General features: G+C 42.1%; 4 protein-coding genes across 6 annotated transcripts; 2 read left to right on the forward strand and 2 right to left on the reverse strand.

The window, feature by feature from the left end:
* The first annotated feature begins 1,132 nt into the window (after window positions 1–1,132).
* minar1 (membrane integral NOTCH2 associated receptor 1) lies at window positions 1,133–5,380 on the forward strand. Its single transcript, XM_076156320.1, has 4 exons — window positions 1,133–1,939; window positions 3,004–4,374; window positions 4,667–4,891; window positions 5,183–5,380. Exons 1-4 carry the CDS (start codon window positions 1,133–1,135, stop codon window positions 5,378–5,380), a joined length of 2,601 nt encoding a protein of 866 aa, XP_076012435.1.
* A 1,404-nt stretch (window positions 5,381–6,784) lies between these two features.
* mthfs (5,10-methenyltetrahydrofolate synthetase (5-formyltetrahydrofolate cyclo-ligase)) lies at window positions 6,785–9,676 on the reverse strand. The gene is made up of 3 exons (XM_076156291.1): window positions 9,518–9,676; window positions 8,182–8,449; window positions 6,785–7,624 (listed from the first exon to the last, which is right to left on the reverse strand). Exons 1-3 carry the CDS (start codon window positions 9,626–9,628, stop codon window positions 7,398–7,400), a joined length of 606 nt encoding a protein of 201 aa, XP_076012406.1. The 5' UTR covers window positions 9,629–9,676; the 3' UTR covers window positions 6,785–7,397.
* A 4,049-nt stretch (window positions 9,677–13,725) lies between these two features.
* Window positions 13,726–16,555, reverse strand: LOC143004857 (hypoxia-inducible factor 1-alpha-like). Of its 3 annotated transcripts, none has more exons than XM_076156024.1 (8): window positions 16,509–16,555; window positions 15,373–15,437; window positions 15,182–15,277; window positions 14,981–15,096; window positions 14,636–14,875; window positions 14,462–14,552; window positions 14,265–14,370; window positions 13,726–14,173 (listed from the first exon to the last, which is right to left on the reverse strand). In XM_076156024.1, the coding sequence occupies exons 4-5, from the start codon at window positions 15,071–15,073 to the stop codon at window positions 14,639–14,641; spliced, it is 330 nt and encodes a 109-aa protein (XP_076012139.1). In that variant the 5' UTR covers window positions 15,074–15,096; window positions 15,182–15,277; window positions 15,373–15,437; window positions 16,509–16,555; the 3' UTR covers window positions 13,726–14,173; window positions 14,265–14,370; window positions 14,462–14,552; window positions 14,636–14,638. The 3 variants fall into 3 exon arrangements, with proteins under 3 accessions (XP_076012139.1, XP_076012138.1, XP_076012137.1); XM_076156023.1 differs by having other exon boundaries at window positions 14,260–14,370; XM_076156022.1 differs by having other exon boundaries at window positions 13,726–14,370.
* A 262-nt stretch (window positions 16,556–16,817) lies between these two features.
* LOC143004444 (uncharacterized) lies at window positions 16,818–19,848 on the forward strand. Its single transcript, XM_076155308.1, has 6 exons — window positions 16,818–17,303; window positions 18,217–18,242; window positions 18,348–18,701; window positions 19,070–19,221; window positions 19,310–19,528; window positions 19,667–19,848. Exons 1-6 carry the CDS (start codon window positions 17,054–17,056, stop codon window positions 19,689–19,691), a joined length of 1,026 nt encoding a protein of 341 aa, XP_076011423.1. The 5' UTR covers window positions 16,818–17,053; the 3' UTR covers window positions 19,692–19,848.
* Window positions 19,849–22,102: the final 2,254 nt, after the last annotated feature.

Raw genomic sequence — 22,102 nt, forward strand, 5'->3', positions numbered from 1 at the left:
AACATTATTATGTGTCATTCTTGTATATGTAAAGTGCCTTGAGATCATTTATAAATAATAATTTGTTTTGATTTAGCGCTATATAGATAATGTTGAATTGAATTGACAAATAAAGCAGCCCTATTGATAGCCACTATAATAGCACTGTAGGCTACACTGGTTTTTAAAAAAAAGTAAAATTAAAAAAAATAAAAAATTGTCTTTTCAACCAAAAATTTCGCCACCCCCCAGCAGTACCTCAGCGGACCCCCTAGGGGTCGTGGACACCCTGTTGAGGACCTCTGGTTTAGGGTGATATTGGGCTAAACAAAAAAAGAGTTGCATGCTGTTGGACAGCCCCTTTGCAGAGTCACAGGTCACTGAGGGGATGAGGGGGAGCTGCAGAGATGCAATCTGAACATGGAGTGACATTCAAACCAGATGAGCCGGTATTACTTAGCTGCACACAACCTCGTGAGGCTCCTCGATAAACTGAAAAGTTCTGCTGAAGAGTGAGTCCCATGGAGCCGGATGGTATTAATTTTCCCCTGACTCTGCGCTGAGTGACGGAAATCCGATGTGAGGAGGGGATAAGAAGCAGGTGGATATCCTCTTCAGCTTTTATCTCCTTTGTTTACGGTCTGGATATTGTTGATTCTTCACAGAGTATTACGTTGTTCTCTCTAAGAGAATATTTCTGGTTTGTTATTAACTGATGACTGATGTTATCAGCTGGGCCCAGCCTGTACAAATACAAAAATCACAAAAATGTTTGAAATGCTGCATTTGACCATTATATTACTGTAGGATTTGTAATGTTTGTTAAATTTAGAATCTGATTATATAAAATTTGATTAATAAAAACTAAACCAATTATTAGTATTCCTTTTAATGTTTATCTAATTAATTAATTATTGAAGAAATGTATGAAATTATCACATTATAATTTTCAAATTTTAAGGACATATTGATATCTAAATATTGTATAAAACAAATAAGTCCGTTTTTCCACTACAGTATAAAATAATTTAAGAAACTGTTAGCAGCTTCAAAATTCCAGATTAATGTTCAGATTAATATTAAAATATTTCCAATGTGTTGTGTCCGATATAAAGTTGGATCTCTTTAGGTTTGTTCTAGCCGCCCATCAGCTATGGACCCCCTACCAGAGTACTCTTTGTTTCTGATTCGAATCCTGGAGGAACTTGACACCAAGTACAACACTACGTCCTACGAGTACCTCTGCAAATCTCTGTGCACTCGTTTTGACCTGGTCCTGCTAGCCAAGCTCCGTAGCTTGCTCTTCTACACAGCCAGCCTGGACCCTGCGTTCCCAGCCACCCTCTTTAAAGACAAGATGCGTAGCTCCATGGAGGACCCACAGTCCAAAAAACTGGTGGTGGCAGCAGATATTGTAACCATGTTTAACTTGATCCAGGAGAACGGAGGAAAGCTGCCCATCTGGTACAGACCCAAATTCCACAAAAAACAGTATGTGGAGCTGTGCGGGTCTGAAAATGAAGCATATAACTCTGAGAAGGGAGCAGCTCATGACCGCAAGGATCGCCCCTGGGATGGAAATTATCACCCCCACCAGCATCCCTTGGACCAGAATGCCATTCCCTCCCTGAAAGCATTGGAGCACACCAACTGCCAGCCCTTAATTCCTACCTCAGATCCAAACTTTCTCCTTGGAGCCAGCAAAGACCTGACATATACTAGAGCAGCATCTTTTGACAAACTGCATCATCTGCCACAGTACTCCAACAGCAGTCTGCCATCTCCATCCAATGAGATGCAGAGCACCTACTTTCCTATGCAGATCGACAGCGAGTCTGCCACAGAACAGGACTCTCGGCAGCACATTGACTGTCCAGAACCCTTCTCTGTACACTCCTGCATGCAGAAGAGGAACATCTTCAAAGAAGACTTCCACTACTTCCTGGCCTTCTCACCACAGGTTTGTCTTTTCAGGATATCGTTCAGGAAAATCCTATTTACTGTAACAAGTTAAGATTCAAAAGGGTATGCATGTTGTGTATGGCGAGATGGGAAGTATGGAATGTAAACAAGATGAATGAAAATGTATGTGACATAAGCGTTGATGAAATTTATACCAAATGTGTTCCAAAAAACATACATATTAAATGTTATTTTCACACAGAACACAGGAGTCTAAGGAAAATTAAATGGAGATGTTAAGTGTAGTTATACTCTTCTGACTGCAGACCCGGTGAGTTATGTGAATGAGAGTTTCCACTAAAAGAGAAATGTCGAAAGCCAAAGTGTTGGGAGTCAAGTTATGTCAAGTAATTGCTGTATTACAATAACTTATCATTATCATACTAGTAAGAAATCTTTTTATTTTTTATTTTTTATTATGCGATATGCCAATTCAACATGTGTTTATTTAAGCTATCAAGTTCCCACTATATACAGTATATCTATACTGGTGTTCCTACTGTATTGCCTGGATAAGTAGTCCCACATGCTGTAGGATTGTTTGACGACAAATATGAAATCCATCAGGTAACCTGTGTGCTTTCTGTCCTGGCAACTGGATAATTTCAGTGTTTCGTCTTGGTCATGGAGAGATGTCATAGTCTTGCATTTATTATTATTATTATTGTTGTTTAACTTTTTCCGAGGAGAGGCAGAGAGCCAGAGGGAGAGAGAGAAAGGAGAAGTTAGATCCTGAGGCAAAATAGGCAATATAATGTTCAAGTAAATTGAAACAGAAACAGCAGAGCCACAGCCGCCGAAGGTTGTGAGAACATGGCACAGTAGTGTGGACCTAGAGACGGAAAATCTCTACAGAAACATGTTAACATTGAGATAGTTTATGATAAACAGGTCCTGATCACCAGCATCTGTATCAAATACTAGAGCTCTGTATTTGATTCCTTCATTCCTTGTTAGGGTAGAAATTGAGACAATGATGGCAGATTGGTTGCTTGTCTATGTTCATGTCTGTGTTGCTATGTTTGCAGTCAGATTCAATCCCTGTCTTATTTACTGTTTCAGGTGATTACAACTGAATGCAAACAAGGCAGTGTGGATTACCAAAGGAGGAAACCCCACCAGCCTGCCAACAGCTTCCATCTGCCTGACAGTAACCCGTACTTTGAATCAACATTCAGTCAGGACAGACGAGCAGTGAAGCATGAGAGTCTGGATGACTTACAAGCATCCATGTACATCTCTGAGTGTGTCAGTGGGCGAAGGCAAAGCAATAAAGCTGGTAAGCAGACAGCATGGCCAGTGAAGAGCCTCAGTCTGAAGACAGAAGAGGGGCCTCCAGATTTAGAGAGGTCATTTCTGAACAGCAAAGGGCTTAAAGAACATCATCGTCATAACACAACTATGATCAGCAGTGACAATGAGCAGCATTTTCAGAACCCGGACAAAAAAGTCTTGGCTTCTGTCTCAGGCTTTGCAAAGAAAGCAAATGGAAAAAAATCCAAGGATAAAACATGTATGATGAGTGGGCCTGGGCTGAAAGACAAAACAGGAAAAAGGTTTTGGCACATAAATATACAGAGCCCAAAAATCAAGGGAGAAAACAGTGCTACTGTTGCGACTCAAACAGAACAGACAGAGCAGAGGAGAGTGAAGGAATGCACTGCCAAGTACAGGGAAAGAGAAGGACATGCATTCAAACATTCCAATGAGGACTCTGAGATTGTCAGTGATGACATAAGTGACATATTTCATTTTCTTGATGACATGAGTATTTGTGACTCTCTTGGTGTCATCCAGTCATCGTGCTACGACAGTTATGGCTCTCTCTCTCAGGTAACACTCTGTGGATGTGATGGCACTCCTGAACGCAACACTGTCAAATTAGCTAAGTCGAAATTGCATTCACTTGAAAACACAGACGGTGAGCTGAAATCCTGTGTGGGTAAGCTGATGGTGAGGATCTGTGACATTGAAAAGAAGCTGGAGTCTCTGTCAGGGGTTCATAGTGAGATTTCCCAGGTTCTCTCCAAACTTAACAAGCTGGATGAGAATATACAGGAACCAGAAGACAATGGAAGGCATGGTGAGACAACATCCACCTCTAGATCTACTCCTGAAAATATCCTCCCCTTCCCACAAGTACAGCCTCACACCAGTGGACACAATGTAAAAATGGACAACAGCACTCCAGGGGAGTGGTGCTGCCCAGATATGAGTAAGAGTGAGAACTGCAGGATGAAGGCTCTGAAAGACAACAGGTTCACCAAGAAGTTGCTCAATGAGGAGAGCAGTGTCACAAAGTCAAAGTTGGCCAGAATCACAAGCTCCCCGTACTACTGGAGGAAGGTATCCTACTCTTGTAATCCTAGAGAGAAGGGCAAAGACAAGGACGGAGACAGAAACAACAAGAACAAACAGGAGGAAGCCAAAGAGGTACGGACATTTTTTCAATATAAATTTAAATTGCAGGCCTAAGTTTTGAATTAATTTAAAAAAAAAAACTGAATAGGAACTACATATTTCTCCTAATCTGGAGATATGTCATACATCCTATCTGACCAAGGTGATCCTGATGGTCTTGGTGGTCCTTTAATGAACATTCCAACAACACAGGAGGAGACCAATGAACAATACCGTTTATAAATTCTGTTGGGTCATGAGAACCTAACTGACGTTTTCTTTAACCTTTCTGTCCCCTAATTGTTGAATACAGCTGTATCTTCAGGCAGGGCAAAAGCAACCGTTTGAGCTCCCTCAGGCACACTGGCACACCAAAGCCCCTAAGGTGTACCACCCCTTCCAGCCCTCCATCAAGGCCCAAGTGAAAGGCAGCCAACTGACACTCAGCAGCTTCTCTGACAGGAAGTGCAGAGAACCATCCTGGACCATTGAGGAGTTTAAATGCAGCTCCCGGGGAAAAGAAAAGCAGCTCACAGCGCTGGACCTTCAGGTAGCAGAGGTTTAGCAAATTCTTAATAAATATTCCAGCAAGCACTAAACACACAATGAATTGATCACTCTTTCCTTGTGAAGCTTTTCAATGTGTTACTCAGTCTTGTTATTGCATTCAACAGTCAAAGAGTGATGTCTATGAAACACGAGAGAAACATTTCTTTACACTGGTACCACGTATGGAGACTGGAGAAATTGGACTGTGAATACTGAATATGGGAGCTTTCTGTGTGAGATGTTACACACACTGAGCTTTGACTCGCTTCACTTGTTGATCCTGTTTCACCAGACCCAGGAATCCCAGAACCCCAACAGCCTGGCGTACTGGATAGAAGACGTCTACACGCCAGGATTCAACTCACTGCTGAAGAGGAAAAAATCTGAGTTCAGAAAGGCCAAAGCTTGTAAGATCGGAGCACTGATTGCAGCTGCTATCTGCATTGTGATCCCGGTTGTGATTATTCTGATTTGCACTATGAAAACGTAAATGTACAGCATGGCCCTGTGAACAAGAATGCATTCAACATATAAATATATATATATATATTAGAGTTTTCGTTGATTGTATTGTTATTAAGCTGATCCATTGAGGTAAACAACTGTTTTGCAGACATCATGTTTTTATTTTGGGTATAATTATGGTAAGTTAATTTTTTTATTGAATTATTGACATTGATTTAAGCAAGAATTTATGTTTGCAGCAAATATTGTAATGGGATTTGTGCAACCAATTGTCCTTTGAAACTCACAGAAGTATTTCCATTGACTAGGGTAAAGTATAACATAAATAAATAAAATTTGAAAATTGTGCATGTTCAAATAGAGTGCTTAACTTAAATAAAACTGAACCCTCGTAATGTCACCAATTTTTCCATTCATTTTGGAATTCAGGGCCAAAAGGCCTTGTTTACCTAAAATATACCCTGTTTTTGAGTGTAAAGCAGAGCAGACAAATGGTGTCTTCGTGCACTTCTTTAAGGGTTAGGGTTAAGGTTAGGTAAGGGGTTAGGGTGAATCAGGTGCTTCACACTGCTGATGAACCTCATTGAGCTTTGTAGGAAAGAGGAAAGAGGTCTGCCATTGGTTCAAACGAAAAACCTCCAGTTCAAACCAGTCGCGGCTTCAGTGGCAGAATCAACCAGTAAGCTGTTTCATCATCAGTCATGTGATATTTACAGCTCCAAGTTTACAGGTTTACACTTCACTGCATTGGAACTTTGACACACTCCTCTGAGCTTCAGTATCTAATGTCACCTGTTCAAACATAACATTAAGCTACAACATTACCCTCCTGCACCGTTGTGCAACAGGACCTCCCATTTCACGGAATAGCCTTCATTTCTCAAAACAACTATTGACTGACGGGTTTCTGAAGAAGCGCTTTCTTTCTGGATATTTTGATATAATAACAAATGCTGATGCTCCAGATACTCAATAAACCTGTTTCATTGCTTCTTTTAACAGCACAATAGTCCAAATGATGAATAAAACTTTTAACATGGTTATTTAGGATTAGCGCAACATTAACGTACACTACTTACAGGTCTCCACTGTACATGAAGTTGCAGACCAACAGTGCATTCATAGATTGGTTTGGATAAGTAATTCATATTTGACCAGTCCCACCTTATTTAGGACAATTTGACAAAGTGATTTTAGAAACGGGGAAAGGCAGCATTCTGTAAACATTTGCATGGTTTGGTTTGTGGCAAAACTCCTTCTCTCCAACATCTGGGCCAAAAACCAGCAGACACATGATCCTGTTGATTTCTCTTCTTCTCAATAAAGGAAACATGGAGACTTTTTCAAGTACATTTAAATATATGTATTGCTGTGTTTATTTATTACTCAGCACTCTCAATATCAAATTTACAGAAACAAAATCATGTCATGGTATTGGGTGTGATTTTAATGTTCATCACATCGTTTGGAAGCCGTCCTTAGGAATAATACAGACCACCTGTTGCACATAAAAATTGCCAACCGTTTAATCAATGTGATTTATCCATCGTACAGGTTTTTACACAATTACAGACACATGCCTGTTTCAAAGGGAACTAGAGACACTCAGAAATGAGGAAATGAGAAAAACACCCAACAATTCAGGGCTTGGACTGATTTGACTCATATATTATATATAATATACATATATATATAAATCCAGATACATCTCAAGTCTGAACACCAAGAACTTTCCCTGCTTAAACAGTCCCACTTATGCATCCAACTTAAGTCACCAGCTCCCAATATGACCCAAATGGAACATCATTTTATCTTTTACACATCTATCAAACACCAGACTGAATTAAGTGGTTAGATTGGATGCACAGACATACTCGATTAAGTTGGAGCCAGAATGCAAACTTGCTGCTTTGGTTTGAACATAATAAAGAATCACTCTCAATGCAAACATATTGATGCAGCATTAGCTTCAGCAGAATAAGCTCATCAATGGAGTTCCTCTGTCCATTACCATCTGGTCACGGCTGCTTGTGGTTGACCGCCTACTGCTCATCCTCATACAGGACTTCATTGATGAGCACATCATTGTCATCGACTGGGATTTCCTCACACAGCTGCTCTTTGAAGGCCAGCGCAAGGGTGTAAGGCTTTCCTCCAGGATGTCTGCTGCAGCGTTCCAAGTAGGAGTCGTAAAAGCCTTTACCTCGTCCCAGACGTCTCCCAGCCAGGTCAAAACCCAGGCCTGGCATCAAGATTAGGTCCAGGCCTCCTAGAAGATGACAGCAGAGATTATAAATATGGTTCTGGACATCTTAAGACTCTGCTTGGAATGATGAACCATAGATGAACATTCCTGTCTTGTGACAAGCGTGGGATAATTTCATTAATTACAATCGAGTACAGGGGCAGGTACTCCGGCTTCCTCCCACAGTCCAAAGACATTCCAGTACATGGATATCAATAAAACTTAACACCAAATTCAACTTTCAAGTTTATCTCGAGGCGCTTTACATACAGAGCATTTAAAGAAGGACATGCATGGACAAGTATTTCTGCATCATTATATGATTCTGTGACATTCTCTGATCCTGATTTTTGCAATGTTGCGTAAAATGTGGCCTTAAATGAAAGATGAGTGCCGCTGAGTGATGAGAACCTGTTGGAAACGCAAACCGTTTGGTGGGCCGTGGGCTTCTGCTTATGGCTATTCTTCCTTCGGACGGTAACCCAGCCACCCTTGTTTCCCGGCTGCTCGGGAACTACTAGGCCCTAGTAATAGCCGGGAAACAAGGGCATTGACATCACATGTGGGTTGTGTGTGTATACCTGAGGAGAGCGCCTCCAGTCTGCTGGCGTCGTCATCAGCAGGCTGTCGTATATTCCATGTGGTCAGGGGCAGCTGCTGCATGTCCTGCAGATTGGTGAGCTGCAGCATGTCCATGTGGCTGCTGCCCGTGCTGTGGTATTTGGGGATGAAGCAGCTTTTACCCTCTTTAAACACATCCTTGATGATTTCCTCAGTGCACACCTCATCATGCATGCTGAGAAACACTGCAATCCGCTTACAGGCCACATACTTGGGATGGTTGAGGAGCTAAGAAAAACACAGAGGATACAGCATTAAATGGACTGAACTTATATGGCGCTTTTATCCAAAGGGGTTCAGTGCCTTTGCTCAAAAACACTTTGACAGGCTCCCTCTGAGGACCCTGGAATCGAACCAGAAACCTTCCAATCCCTTAAGAATTACCTTCCTAAGCCATATAACCCTTATTCAATACATACCTCTTAATCACCTGTTCTTACTATTTGTAATGTCAAGGAATATGACACATACAGCAAAATACAGAGACATATCAATGAGTCACACTAGCTTTTGCCTGTGTGAGAACAAACAGGACAGGTCGTCAAGTCCATCGCAGGGCACACATAGACACACACAACTACTCACACTCACACCTACGGACAATTTGGAGTCACCGAAAAACTTTGTACTCTGTGTACTGTGATCGGTCTGCAGGATATACTCGTAATTGGCAATCCCGATGACATTGTTGATTTATCAAGTGTTGTGTGTGCATGAAGGGTTATTGCTCCAAAATTATGAATTACATAAATTAAGAATATATTCCCCATTTATTTTTCATATCAACGACACATTAACCAACAACGCCTCTCTAAATAGCCCTTCAAATTGCAAACGTAAAGCTATTTCAAGTTCAAAGACTTTCTCTAAATTCGCCAAAATTGTACAGTAGAACCGCTTGATTCTGAGTCATTGTGTAGTTATTTAGAAGTTAGTTGCACAACCATGTCCGACATTGCCAGTAATTGTGGAAAACTATTATTTTGTAGCCCCTCGAACAGACATCAAAGGATGTAGAGGTGGAATGTGACTTTAGTTTAGAAATTTTGAGAAACTGACATGGTGTATTTTTCACGCTAACTTCGCCGAGTTCCGTTCAAATCCCTTGACCATACAGGGTGTAAATGTAGGCAGTGGACGGCAGTTATATTTGGGTTAAGGAGGAAATGTCCATGTCAGACAGCGGCGTTGGGAACGCTGACGTCTGCGGCGCTCCGTTCACTTTGCAATGGCTTAACTCGAGTTATGGAACAAATGTACTTGCATGTCAATCAGTCGTTTGTGATCGTGTCTTACCTTCTGTGAAACTACCGCAGACTGTCGCATTTTTTCCTCATGACTTAAAGCAGAGAGTTTCCGCTTGACTTCTTTCCTCAGAGACTGTTTGACAGCGCGAAGAGCCGCCATGTCTCTCGCTCTGTGTTAACGCATGCGCAACAGCGATCTCTGGGCACGTCACATTGATGCATGCCTACAGTGAGGGCGCGTGCGCATCTCAAACGCAAACTATGGACCAATGAACACACAGCAAAACCCAAACTATGGACCAATGAAGACACATATCAAACCCACTACACTACAGACATGTCATCTGTTGATTACATATCATATATTCAACAATTTGACAAGCATGTAGTAGTGATGGGCGATACCAGATTTTTTGATCCGAGACGATACGGATTACTTTTTTGGCAATGGTTTTCAATACCGATACTTTGGGTGATTTTTTTCAATACCGATACTTTGGGTGATTTTTTTACCCCATAAAACACATGAGAAATACTGGCGATTGAACAACGTAAATGTGTATTTTTACAACATATGAGTCATAAGAAATTACATTACTTTTTTTTTAAACAACGTAACCTAAATAGGGTAATTGCTACCATTAAAGGGACAAAGATGTCGTCTTCAAAAACCATAATAAGAATTTTTTTAATATGTTTTGATCTACTTCAGTTGTGACGGTTAGAATATTTAAAATCAGATATTTCGTACTAGAGCCGAAGAAGATTTGGAAGGTCTCCGAGTCAGAGGCACCAGCTGCCATGTCCCATCGGACCATGCTTCTTACTGCCCACAAGTGAAGTCACCCATCGTCCTGGCAACCGCTTTACATGTTTCAGCAAAGCTCTGAAGAATCACAGTGATGATCTGTGTTTTCATCTCCTTCAGATTGGGCGAGGCTTCTGCTGGGCAGCACGTCAGAGAGCAGCTCCCTTCTTCACTTTGCCGCACCTCACCCGCGTCGGTCAACAAAACACTAAACTAAGTAAATGATTTGTGTCTAAGTTGTAGGTGTGTTTTAACGTGAAGATGTAGTTATTTATATCAATATTGTTGTTAATGTGTTAGAAAAGCTATTCGCACCATAAGAAAAAATGTGTGTGCTATGAATGACATCCTTGCCTGGCCCCAACCACATAAACTCAACAACCAAGCGGAGAAAATGAAGAAAAAAAAAAAAAAAAAAAAAAAACCACCTGCGCAGACCCCGATTGACATTTTCTGCGCAGGTCCGGAAGTGACGTATTTTCCGGGAAATACGTCACTTCCGGACCTGCGCAGACCCCGATTGACATTTTCTGCGCAGGTCCGGAAGTGACGTAATTTTCGCGAAATACGTCACTTCCGGACCTGCGCAGACCCCGATTGACATTTTCTGCGCAAGTCCGGAAGTGACGTATTTCCCGGAAATTACGTCACTTCCGGACCTGCGCAGACCCCGATTGACATTTTCTGCGCAGGTCCGGAAGTGACGTAATTTTCGCGAAATACGTCACTTCCGGACCTGCGCAGACCCCGACTGACATTTTCTGCGCAGGTCCGGAAGTGACGTATTTTCCGGGAAATACGTCACTTCCGGACCTGCGCAGACCCCGATTGACATTTTCTGCGCAGGTCCGGAAGTGACGTAATTTTTGCGAAATACGTCACTTCCGGACCTGCGCAGACCCCGACTGACATTTTCTGCGCAAGTCCGGAAGTGACGTATTTCCCGGAAATTACGTCACTTCCGGACCTGCGCAGACCCCGATTGACATTTTCTGCGCAAGTCCGGAAGTGACGTATTTCCCGGAAAATACGTCACTTCCGGACCTGCGCAGACCCCGACTGACATTTTCTGCGCAAGTCCGGAAGTGACCTATTTCACGGAAATTACGTCACTTCCGGACCTGCGCAGACCCCGATTGACATTTTCTGCGCAAGTCCGGAAGTGACGTATTTCCCGGAAATTACGTCACTTCCGGACCTGCGCAGACCCCGATTGACATTTTCTGCGCAAGTCCGGAAGTGACGTATTTCCCGGAAATTACGTCACTTCCGGACCTGCGCAGACCCCGATTGACATTTCCTGCGCAAGTCCGGAAATGACATCACTTTTGGACATGCGCAGAAAATGTGCGCAGTGGATTTTTTTTTTTTTTTTTTTTTTTCTTTTCCATCTTGGTTTCAAAGGGGATGTTCATCTCGGGTTACAACGACAAACTGTAGTGGGGCAGGCAAGGATGTTATTCATAGCACACACATTGTTTCTTATGGTTCCAAAAGCTTCCCTATCATTAACAACAATGCTACCATAAATAACTACATCTCAATGTTAATAACACACCAAACTTAGACACAAATTATTCACTTAGTTCAGTGTTTGTTGCCCGTCGCGGGTGAGGTGCGGCAAGGTGAAGAGGGAGCTTCTCTCTGACGTGCTGCCCAGCAGAAGACCCGCCCAAACTGAAAGAGATGCAAACACCGATCATCACTGTGATTCTTCAGAGCTTTGCTGAAACATGTTAAGCGTTGTCAGGACGATGGGTTACTTCAAAATCCTCCGCTCTTGTTGGTCGCTGAGCAATGCTCCCTGGGGAAAACATCAAACACAGAGGCTCAAACCCTGCATGTGCAAGAGGTGAACTCTTAGCGATCATTGCCGCTGGATCGGGAGCATCCATCCACTCAGGCGGCGCCTGGCCGGTGATGCTGCGCGACTGCTTTGTCCGCTGAATGGCGAGCTGGGAGCTGTGAGCAGGAGAGATTTAGAAAGATGCGAGTTATCCACACGAAATGGGCTCCTCCGGTGTCAGGCTGCGCAGCTGTAAGTCATCGTCCATGGGGATTTAGGGAGCCAACATGTCCAGGTCCAAGACATCAAGGATGTCCTCGGTACAGTCGTCTTAACCGTGACATACCTGTGTGGTGACTGGCGTCCTGGGTTGTGTATCAATGGCAAACAGCTTCTCAACCAGGTCTAGTTTGAAATCTGAGCTCATGTCTGAGTCCATGGGGGAGCAGAGGTATTCCACTGTAGGTCTAAAGGGCAGAGATGCACACGTTAACAAATCTGTAAACATGCTAACCTGTTGGCTGGAGAGCCATCATGACCCTGTGGCTCAGGATGCTGAGAGCCACGTCCGGGAACATCGGGTCTCTCGGCTTTAGCTCGGCAACAATGCTGGAGTGAAATGACAGACGCACAAAACGCGTCAAAGAAAACAGACAGATGTCAGCAAAATGATCTGGCTTTATGCTAAAGCAGAGAATTTCAAGCTCAACATGCCACATGGAATTAAATAAATTTAATTAAAAGTTATTTAAATGCAATTTAATCTAATAAAGGAAATTTAACAACACAAGTTAATACATTAAATTAAATTAAAAAAAAACGTTTAAAACATTTAATTAAAGTTATGAATATATAAATAAACATAAATCAATGACATAACATTTTCTCCTTTGGATTTAGACCCAAAACACACACCGTACTTACAGGAACACACTACTACACCGTCATCAGAAATGTTTATGAGTAGAGCAGGGCATGGATCAATGGTATTATTACTGACCACCATTAACTGAGCCACTCACAAACGCTACTTAAGAACCGGTTCCCTTCAGGGCTGCGTTCTCTCTCCTCTGCTCTTCTCCTTATACACCAACGCCTGCAGTCATCTGTCAGTCCAGCTCCTGAAGTTCGGGGAAGACACCAGGCTCATTGGACTCATCTCTGATGGGGACGAGTCCGCCTACAGGCGGGAGATTGACCGTCTGATGAATTGGTGCAAGCAGAACAATCTGGAGATTAATGCTCTGAACACAAAGGAGATGGTTGTGGATTTCTGACTCAACGCAGCCCCGCCCGCTATCATTCTGTGTGACTCCCCAGCTGACACCGTGGAGTCCTTTCAATTCCTGGGATCCATCATCTCCCAGGACCCCGAGCTCAACATCAGCTCCCACTTGCTGAAGAAGTTCAACCTGCCAAAGACAATGATGGTGCACTTCTACTCTTCCATCATTGAGTCCATCCTCACCTCCTCCATCACAATCTAGTTCGCACACGAGTAAAATATGAATGAACTATGTACAGTAACACACTTACAGTCATGTATTAAAGAGGCATGTACTGGGCTGTTACACAATTCAATGTCTTTACCTCAGACTGATAACTTAAATGGAGAGAACATTCAGACCACTCAAGGTTTAAACAATAAGTTTATAATTGTGGAGTAAAAACATTTGTTGAGAACATGTACTACAACATACAAGTACAAGGAAAATAAAATAAAAGCATTGATATAAATTGCTGGTAATAGTTTTCTTTTTAAGAAAATAGAAATTGTGAGACTTTAGCTTACAATACATTGCTGTCAGCAGCCCCAGACTCAGTGGTGACCTGCTGGAAAAAGGAATCCTTTGCACCAAAACCCAAGACACTGCTGTGGCGTTTGTACGGTGGAATGAAGTATCACATGAAGTGCACAAGCGGCAGCCAAACTAAGGTCAGACTCATACAGATACATAAATAAATAACACGGTCCAGAGCAGCAGCAGCTCCTCTCCCAGCAGGAGGTACTGCCGGCCCTGCAGGGGGGCGTTGACCGTCGCGGGTGAGGTGCGGCAAGGTGAAGAGGGAGCTGCTCTCTGACGTGCTGCCCAGCAGACGACTCGCCTAATCTGAAGGAGATGAAAACACAGATCATCACTGTGATTCTTCAGAGCTTTGCTGAAACATGTAAAGTGTTGTCAGGACGATGGGTTACTTCACTTGTGGGCAGTAGAAGCATGGTCCGATGGGAGACTGCAGCCGGTGCCGCTGACTCGGAGACCTTCAAAATCTTCTTCTACTCTTGTTGGTCGTTGAGCAATGCTCCCTGGGGAAAACATCAAACACAGAGGCTCAAACCCTGCATGTGTAGATGTAAAGCCTGATGTGTGAACAATGTCTGGCTGTTGATGACTCACCTGTCCAAGAATTTCAGACAGTTTTCTTTTGCGCTGTAGGTTCTGAGCTGCCAAGGTCCTGAGTGACGCTTCTTTGTTTAACTGCGAGACCCTGCAACACAGTAACAGTGACTTAGCAACATAAATTAGATCTGCCACAGGAAATGCAGTAAAGTTTGTTGACACCTACTTTACCTCTTAGCGATCACTGGATCGGGAGCATCCATCGACTCGGGCGGCGCCTGGCCGGTGATGCTGCATGACTGCTTTGTCCGCTAAGCTGTGCACCTCCTGTGTGCTGTGAGCAGAAGAGCTTTCAATAGATGCGAGTGATCCACACGACATGGGCTCCTCCGGTGTCAGGCTGCGCAGCTGGAAGTCATCATCCATGGGGATGTAGGGAGCCAACATGTCCAGGTCCAAGCCTCCCATTGCCTTTGAGACACAGACAAAGATACAATAAGTGAATGAGGGATGAGGAAACCTTCCCTACATTAGATCAAGGATGTCCTCGGTACAGTCGTCCTAACCGTAACATACCTGTGTGGTGACTGGCGTCCTGGGTTGTGTATCAATGGCAAACAGCTTCTCAACCAGGTCTAGTTTGAAATCTGAGCTCATGTCTGAGTCCATGGGGAAGCAGAGGTGCTGTCGGCCTAAAGGGCAGAAGATGCACACGTTAACAAATTAACACGTTAACAAATCTGTAAACAATCTATACAAATCTGTAAACATGCTAACCTGTTGGCTGGAGAGCCCATCATGACCCTGTGGCTCAGGATGCTGTGAGCCACGTCTGGGAACATCGGGTCTCTCGGCTTTAGCTCGGCAACAATGCTGGAGTGAAATGACAGACACACAAAACGCGTCAAAGCTGATGGTGAGATATTGTGCAGCTTAGCCACCAGACGGCATGACTTCTAAGCATTTACCTCTGTGTCAGCGTCATCACACCGATGTACCGCCGCTTGGTCCCTGGGTCACCGAACCACCAACCCTGGAAAATGTGAAGAAAACAGACAGACGTCAGCAAAATGATCCGGCTTTATGCTGGGGCAGAGAAGTTCAAGCTCAACATGCCACATGAAATGAAATTAATTAAATGAAAATAAAGTAATTTAAATGTAATTTAATCTAACAAAAGACATTTAAGGTAACACAAGTTAATACAATAAAATACAAAATACATTTAAATACATATAATTAAAGTTATAAATATATTAATAAAACAAAATAAAAAATAAAACAATGAAAGAAAATCGTTTGGATTGGGCTCCGTCATGGAGCAGATGTGTTTATGTTGTAGAGCAGCAGCGGGATTCAACTACAATTTAAAGAGCGCCGGTAGAGAAAAATTTCTCGGAGCAAAGGTCTGGAAGATCATAATGTCTAACTATGTAGTGTGATATTTAAGTAGCCCCGTTGTATCAACATCGATTGTAATCAATACCTGACTGTCAAATCAAATGAATTTAGAACGATTCAAAAACGTTTTGTCAATATTCATTGTCACGTAACATAGAACATATATGTAGCAAGTTACAGTAGGGCTGCATTTCAAAATATAATTCAGCATGTTCAAATAAAATGCTCAACTTAAATAAAATAAAGGAAGCAAAAGCTATTTCTGTTTCACATGTTGACTCAACTGATTTCACAGATAATAAATCTCAACACAAAACGAGGAAAGAATAATACCAGCAGCTCTGAGGGAACATTGAATGTGCGGATCCCGGTGGACTCTGCTCATATTGGGCTCTAAGACCACTTGTTTTCTACCATCTCACTTCAGATTTTAGCGGCTATATTTGTTCAAAACCCTAATGTTTTGTCTCATAATGCTGTTTCACATTGGCACTTTTAATACGGAACACCGATTCTGAACAAGTATGTCGACTACACAATTTTGGAGAGCACCATTTTGTCTCTCTTTCTCTGCCTCACTCCTATTTCTCAACTTTCTCCGGCTCAGTCGCCTGTATATATCTCTTAGTTTTATCACAAGTCAGCAAAATGTTCCGCTAAAGCAGAGAATTACAAGCTAAAGCACAACAACATTTTCACTTACCTGTGTTGCTCTTTCCTTTTTCGCTTCCGTCTTCAACTTGGCTCTGACTCAGCAATCAATCACCTCTCTGCGTGGAGAGTAACACTTTTTACCGCCAAAAGGCACAAACCTGATTGGCTTGAGTAGTATCACGTGGGATGGTTTAAACTCGCATGCAATTGGTCTCTGCGGTTTCCTCGCTAACCATTACCGTAAAAACTGTAAAAGCGGCGCCGTCTTTTAAACCATAGCCTTGATTAGATTCAGGAAGCTTGTTACGCTGAGTGTAACAACAGTAATTTGTTAAATGAAATATAAATGGTGCCTCATTTACATAGAATAAGATACATAGAATAAATCTGCAATCAAAAGGAATCACAGAGAGTTTCAGTCAAAACAAGAGACAAGTCAATACTTGCGCGCGCGTGTGCGTGTGTGTCATTATAGAGCGCGAAATTAGAACGTCAGAGGACGGAGCTGCAAGTTAGGCGCTGGTTCGCCGTAAGCTGCTAGTTCTTTCATAGTAATGCGAGGATAAAACTTACCTACGTCAGCAGAGTGTGTACATGATGAAAACGATCAAATGGGAGGTAGTGAATGCGCTAAGGAATCTGAGTTTGATCCAGTTGAAACATTTCTGCCACCAGCTGTTGGATCGCAGAGTGGAGCCGCGGATCACACGCCGCGAAGTGATTGATAAAGACGCTGTAGATGTCGCAGACCTCCTGGTTTCAACGTTCACGGAGCCTGTTGCTCTGACAGTGACCCTGGAGACACTGAGGTTGATCAATTGCAACGAGGAGGCGAAGAGACTGGGTGAGTTCGTTACCGATGTTTATCAACAAAGGTGAAGCTAAACGTTAGAGCAGGATCCGTCACGTCCTGCGATGATGTGGTCGAAAACACAGCAAGTAAGCAATTTAGGTTGGATCCTTATTACAACACCTGTACGACATAAACATGCCGATCTGCATGTTCGCATATAAGTATTGAAGAATATTACATACAGAATGTGAATAAATCATGGATGGATCTGGATCTTTTCAGATTTAACGAAAGCGAAAGTAAGAAACCAAAGGTGAACTCTGACACGGACAAATGTAAAGGGACGGATCTAATCAACGACATCCTAATTACATTTACAGACAGTACAGCGTCAATACTGAATATGATGGATTTGTTTATTTGTTTATTATTTTTGATCCATTTATGCAACTATGTTTTGATGAACGTCAGATCTAAATTCACACCTACTTGACTTTTATAAGACACAAGTCATTTTTACGGTTTTGAAAAGAACCAGCACTGCAGCTTGTCATGTAATCTGTGATGTGATTAAGTCATAAAGACATGATGACCTAAGCACATATTAATATGAACAAGCCACAATGTTGCCACATGGAAGATTGATCATTATCTTTAATTACATATCAAACTTACTAAGAATTTGAGGTAAATGTCTCAGCTGACACACACACACAGCTTCATTCTTCAGAGAGCCAGTCGTGATGAGTATTTCCGCTAATGACCATGTAATGTTGCAAATTGTAAGATTAAATAGCTTCATAACGTGGCTGCTGGGGACGTCTTCTCTCACAGGGACTGAGTTGGACAGACGCTGTCCAATAGAACTTTGATCAACTCAATAGAAATGATCAATATCAGTGTGCATGTTGCCCCCCAGCCTCATCTTGGTCGTTCATTGTCCTGTTATCTTTCTGCTTTACAGAATCAGAAACCAAAATCTGCACAGATGTAAGTTCACTGTATCAAATGTCCTCTTTAAGGTGTGATCCATTATGAAGTCCATATCTTGTTTTGCTGTTTCTGGATGTTCTTTTTTTGATTTCTCCTGTCTAGAAAGGCGACCCTACATTTTGTAGGAACTCAGAAGGTGCGTTGGAGACTGCAACCTCACAAGAGGCCCAGGTTCACTCTGCCAAGTTGACCTTAGGGGCCACACAGCCCTCTCGGACGATCAGAAAACCAGAAGACGTAAAGGCTGAAGCAATGGCCCGTGTGCAGTCTGAGGGCGGCAACTGTGGAAACGACAGGCTGGTTCTGAGCCGGTTCACAATTGAGTTTGGCAAATATGAGGGGAAAACCTTCAAATGGCTGTTGGAGAATGTCGTGGGTTACACCAGCCAGCTAGTAGCTTCACACCTGGAAGAGCAAGTGGACAAAAACTCTCAGAACCCACATATGGCCAACAAGGTACACTGCCTGCAGATACTCACCAACATAACACACAACAAACAACTGCAGAACACTGAGCTTTGACCACAACATGGAATACCAGCCTATGTTGTGTGATCTTTTTTCAGGTCCTGTGTTTGACAAACAGGCGGCTGCTTGTTCATCATGGAGACGACATTTTTAAACTTTTTAAAAGAATCTTATTAAAACTGTATGGAAACATTGAGTGATTTTATGATTCTAAGCTTGGAGTTGCAGATTCATCCAGCTTTGATGTTTGATTTGGTGAATGGTTGGGTCATTAAACGGCCCTCAATATGAATGACTAGTAGGAAATATACAGAAGGTGCTCTGGTAACAACAACAGTTCTTGTCTTTATCCTAAGAATGCCTTGACTGACTACTCGACGTTCTACCCTGACTTTGCAAAAGAGGTCAGGTTCCACCGCCCAGTCCCAGAAGGAAAGGTTGGTTTTCATACCTACAAATCCGAAACCCTGAAGAGTCTGTACGAGTCGACGGACACAGCCAGAATCAGGTATGTTTGAAGGCATGAGTGAGTTGCAGAGAATAACAAATCAAGCAGCACAATACGCACTGCACACTACCCTGCCCTTTTTGTATAGATACGTAAAATACCTGCGGAGCATGAAGGAAACCTGCACCCCTAATTCAAAAATGGAGGTCGCCATCAGATACATTCTTCAGCGTGATCAAAAAAAGCCTGTGGCCGCTAGGAGGACCACACCTGCTGCCACCAGGCCATCCACCAGCAGTGCCACCAGGCCACACACCAGAAGAGAGCACGTCCGACATGCCCGGGGACGTGCCAGGGGAGCCTCAGTGTGAGTGCTGGACCAGCCCTGGGTCACTATAGCACTGCATCCAAACGTGTTGACCCCATGATAATATTGCTTTTATTTTATCTTAATGGATTCAATTATTTCAATTATTTTCTGACATATTCTTTACTCCCTCCACAGGCGTTCGCCCCGAAATAGATGGTAGCCATTCAGACACTCGTTCTGCATGTAAACAATCAGGTTTCCCCTCCCTGTCAGGGTTCCAGGACCACAGTGGAAATAAGTCTGATTTTATTGTCATATCCTTGACGATTAAGCTGCATTTTGCCTTTATTGTTAAATAATCAATAAAGTAAACCTGAATGTTCCGTGGCATATTTCTTTGTTCTGCACTTTTTCCACAGTGTCAGGATAAAGCTGATTTCCTACAAACAAATGGAAATGAGTGATTCAGTATTAAAACAAACGCATGACTCGACATATTTTAGCATGGGACAACTTTAAACACTAAGGGGCGGAATTTACAAGTGGCATGTGAACGCAGTATAAGTTAGGAAGTAAAGCACTTAACCTCTTTATAACTTCTCAGACAATACAAGGAGTGGTGCTTGAATATATAAACTCAGGCACAAATACGACACAGAGGAAACTGCTAACCTACCGAAAATATTCATGTTAATCAATTTACTCAAACATGTTTCCTATGGATGCTCTTACTTTTAATAGCAACTTATTATTGTAGACCTATAGAATTATAGTCTTCACACAAACTCTTATTTATGTACATTTTATTTACAGGAAACGATCACAGTCAGGGCTAAAACAGTCACAGTGCACGCCTGAAGTGACCTTGCTTTATTTTTGTTTCATCGTCAACAGAGGTAGACGTGAGTTTTGCATTCAAAATATTGTAAATGCACAAAACTCGGCGATGTAATCACATAAACATTATTTACAACCCCATTTGACCAACCATGTGCTGTCTGTTTATAGTGCTTAAAATACTCCAGGTGATGAATTCATCCATGAGGCTGAAGAGAGATTTCACCCTAAAAGATGTCTGGAAAACTTTTTTTAGTTTTGTCACTGATGAAGAGCTGCCAGTCAGTCTGCCAGTTTGAACTGAATCATACTGGATTCTAATAGTAAGCAGTTTTCGGGGTGGTTTTTGAAAGACAAACTAAAATAATTCTCAGTAAATATTGTACAATCCAGGCACTTCTGCCTTTCTACTGGTCACTATTAGAAGGCTGATTATCTGACTGAATTCAGCTGACCATTTATCTCAAGTTCATTGTATTAACTTGGATCCATGGTGTAATTATGGCTGTGACTTCTGTTTGGCCCTGCAAAGAAACACTAGAGAAACATAAGACTCAAATGTCATGATCTGTCCTTGTTACTTTACTATCTAATGTAGATTAAAAAAAGGTGAAGCACAGAAAAACATTCAAAATGTGCAGTTTTCAGACAAAGACAGACAGACATTGTGCTCCTCTTTGAATAAATTGTAGAAATTAGTTGAGAATTTAAGATTAGAGTGCTGGGCAGTATGAAAACAAATACTTCTTTGTGGGTCTCACCGTCTATAGAGGCCTCGAGAAAAAATTATCTAAAAATACAATGATTCTCACAAGGGTGACACAATGCACCAATGTGAGACTTCAAACTAACAAAACAGGGAATCACAACTACCATCCAACTGACTAATGTAGATCTGTGCTCAAATGAAATGTAATGATGTGACTGAACACCACTTAGTTATGTTATATTAAAAATTCCAATAGAAAATACAGGAAAATACATTTTTTCACATTATGGTCCAATCAGAACTGGACGCACTGTAGTGATGCTTTGTCTGCAAAAATGTGTCTTGATATAGCATCAATCATTTGTTGACTGGGGTGTATACACATAGTATTTGTATGAACTTAGAAAATAATGACAGAAACAAGAAGCTTAATAAATCCTGAGTAAGTTCATTATTGTACAGGAACTGCATTGCACACGATTATTTTGTTACTTAGTGTATACACAGGTACATGTTTGTCTAAGCTTATTCTGAGGCATTACACAAATTAGTGAAAAGGAATTTCTCCGTTAATTAACCCACGTTTGGCTCTTTAGTGTGAACTCTATGCTCACAGTTGCGCAGAATGTTTGTTGTGTAGAAGTGTAGAAATGAAAGCTATACACTGTGCTCTCTCTGGCAGAGGCTTTACAAGGCTGGGAACTGGATCTGCAAATGGAATGTAGACTTGATTTGTAAATAATTGTAACATAATATTCAAAATAATTTGTTTCATACGGCAGGACAAGACTTTTTCATAGTGTGATGCTACAATTTTCAAAATGACCAAGATGGTGAATGGATTTGGACCTAATCCACTATTGTAACTGTCAAAAACGTATTTTTGTGCGATCTGGCCAAAAAGTTGATACTTAAGCACCAAAGTGACAGAATGACAAACAACAACTCAACACTGAGAAATGGGAGAAAATCACAAGGTGCCTGATTTTTAAAGTTAACAAAACAGATGATGACACAGAAAGGGTGAGTGATGGGATGTGGAATACATGATCTTTCAAACAGTCGCCACCTAAACTTGATTGCTA

Source organism: Genypterus blacodes, unplaced genomic scaffold (genome assembly GCF_046128005.1).
Source record: "Genypterus blacodes isolate CSIRO-AG114 ecotype Tasmania unplaced genomic scaffold, CSIRO-AGI_Gbla_v1 ptg000067l_1, whole genome shotgun sequence".
Taxonomy (NCBI): domain Eukaryota; kingdom Metazoa; phylum Chordata; class Actinopteri; order Ophidiiformes; family Ophidiidae; genus Genypterus; species Genypterus blacodes.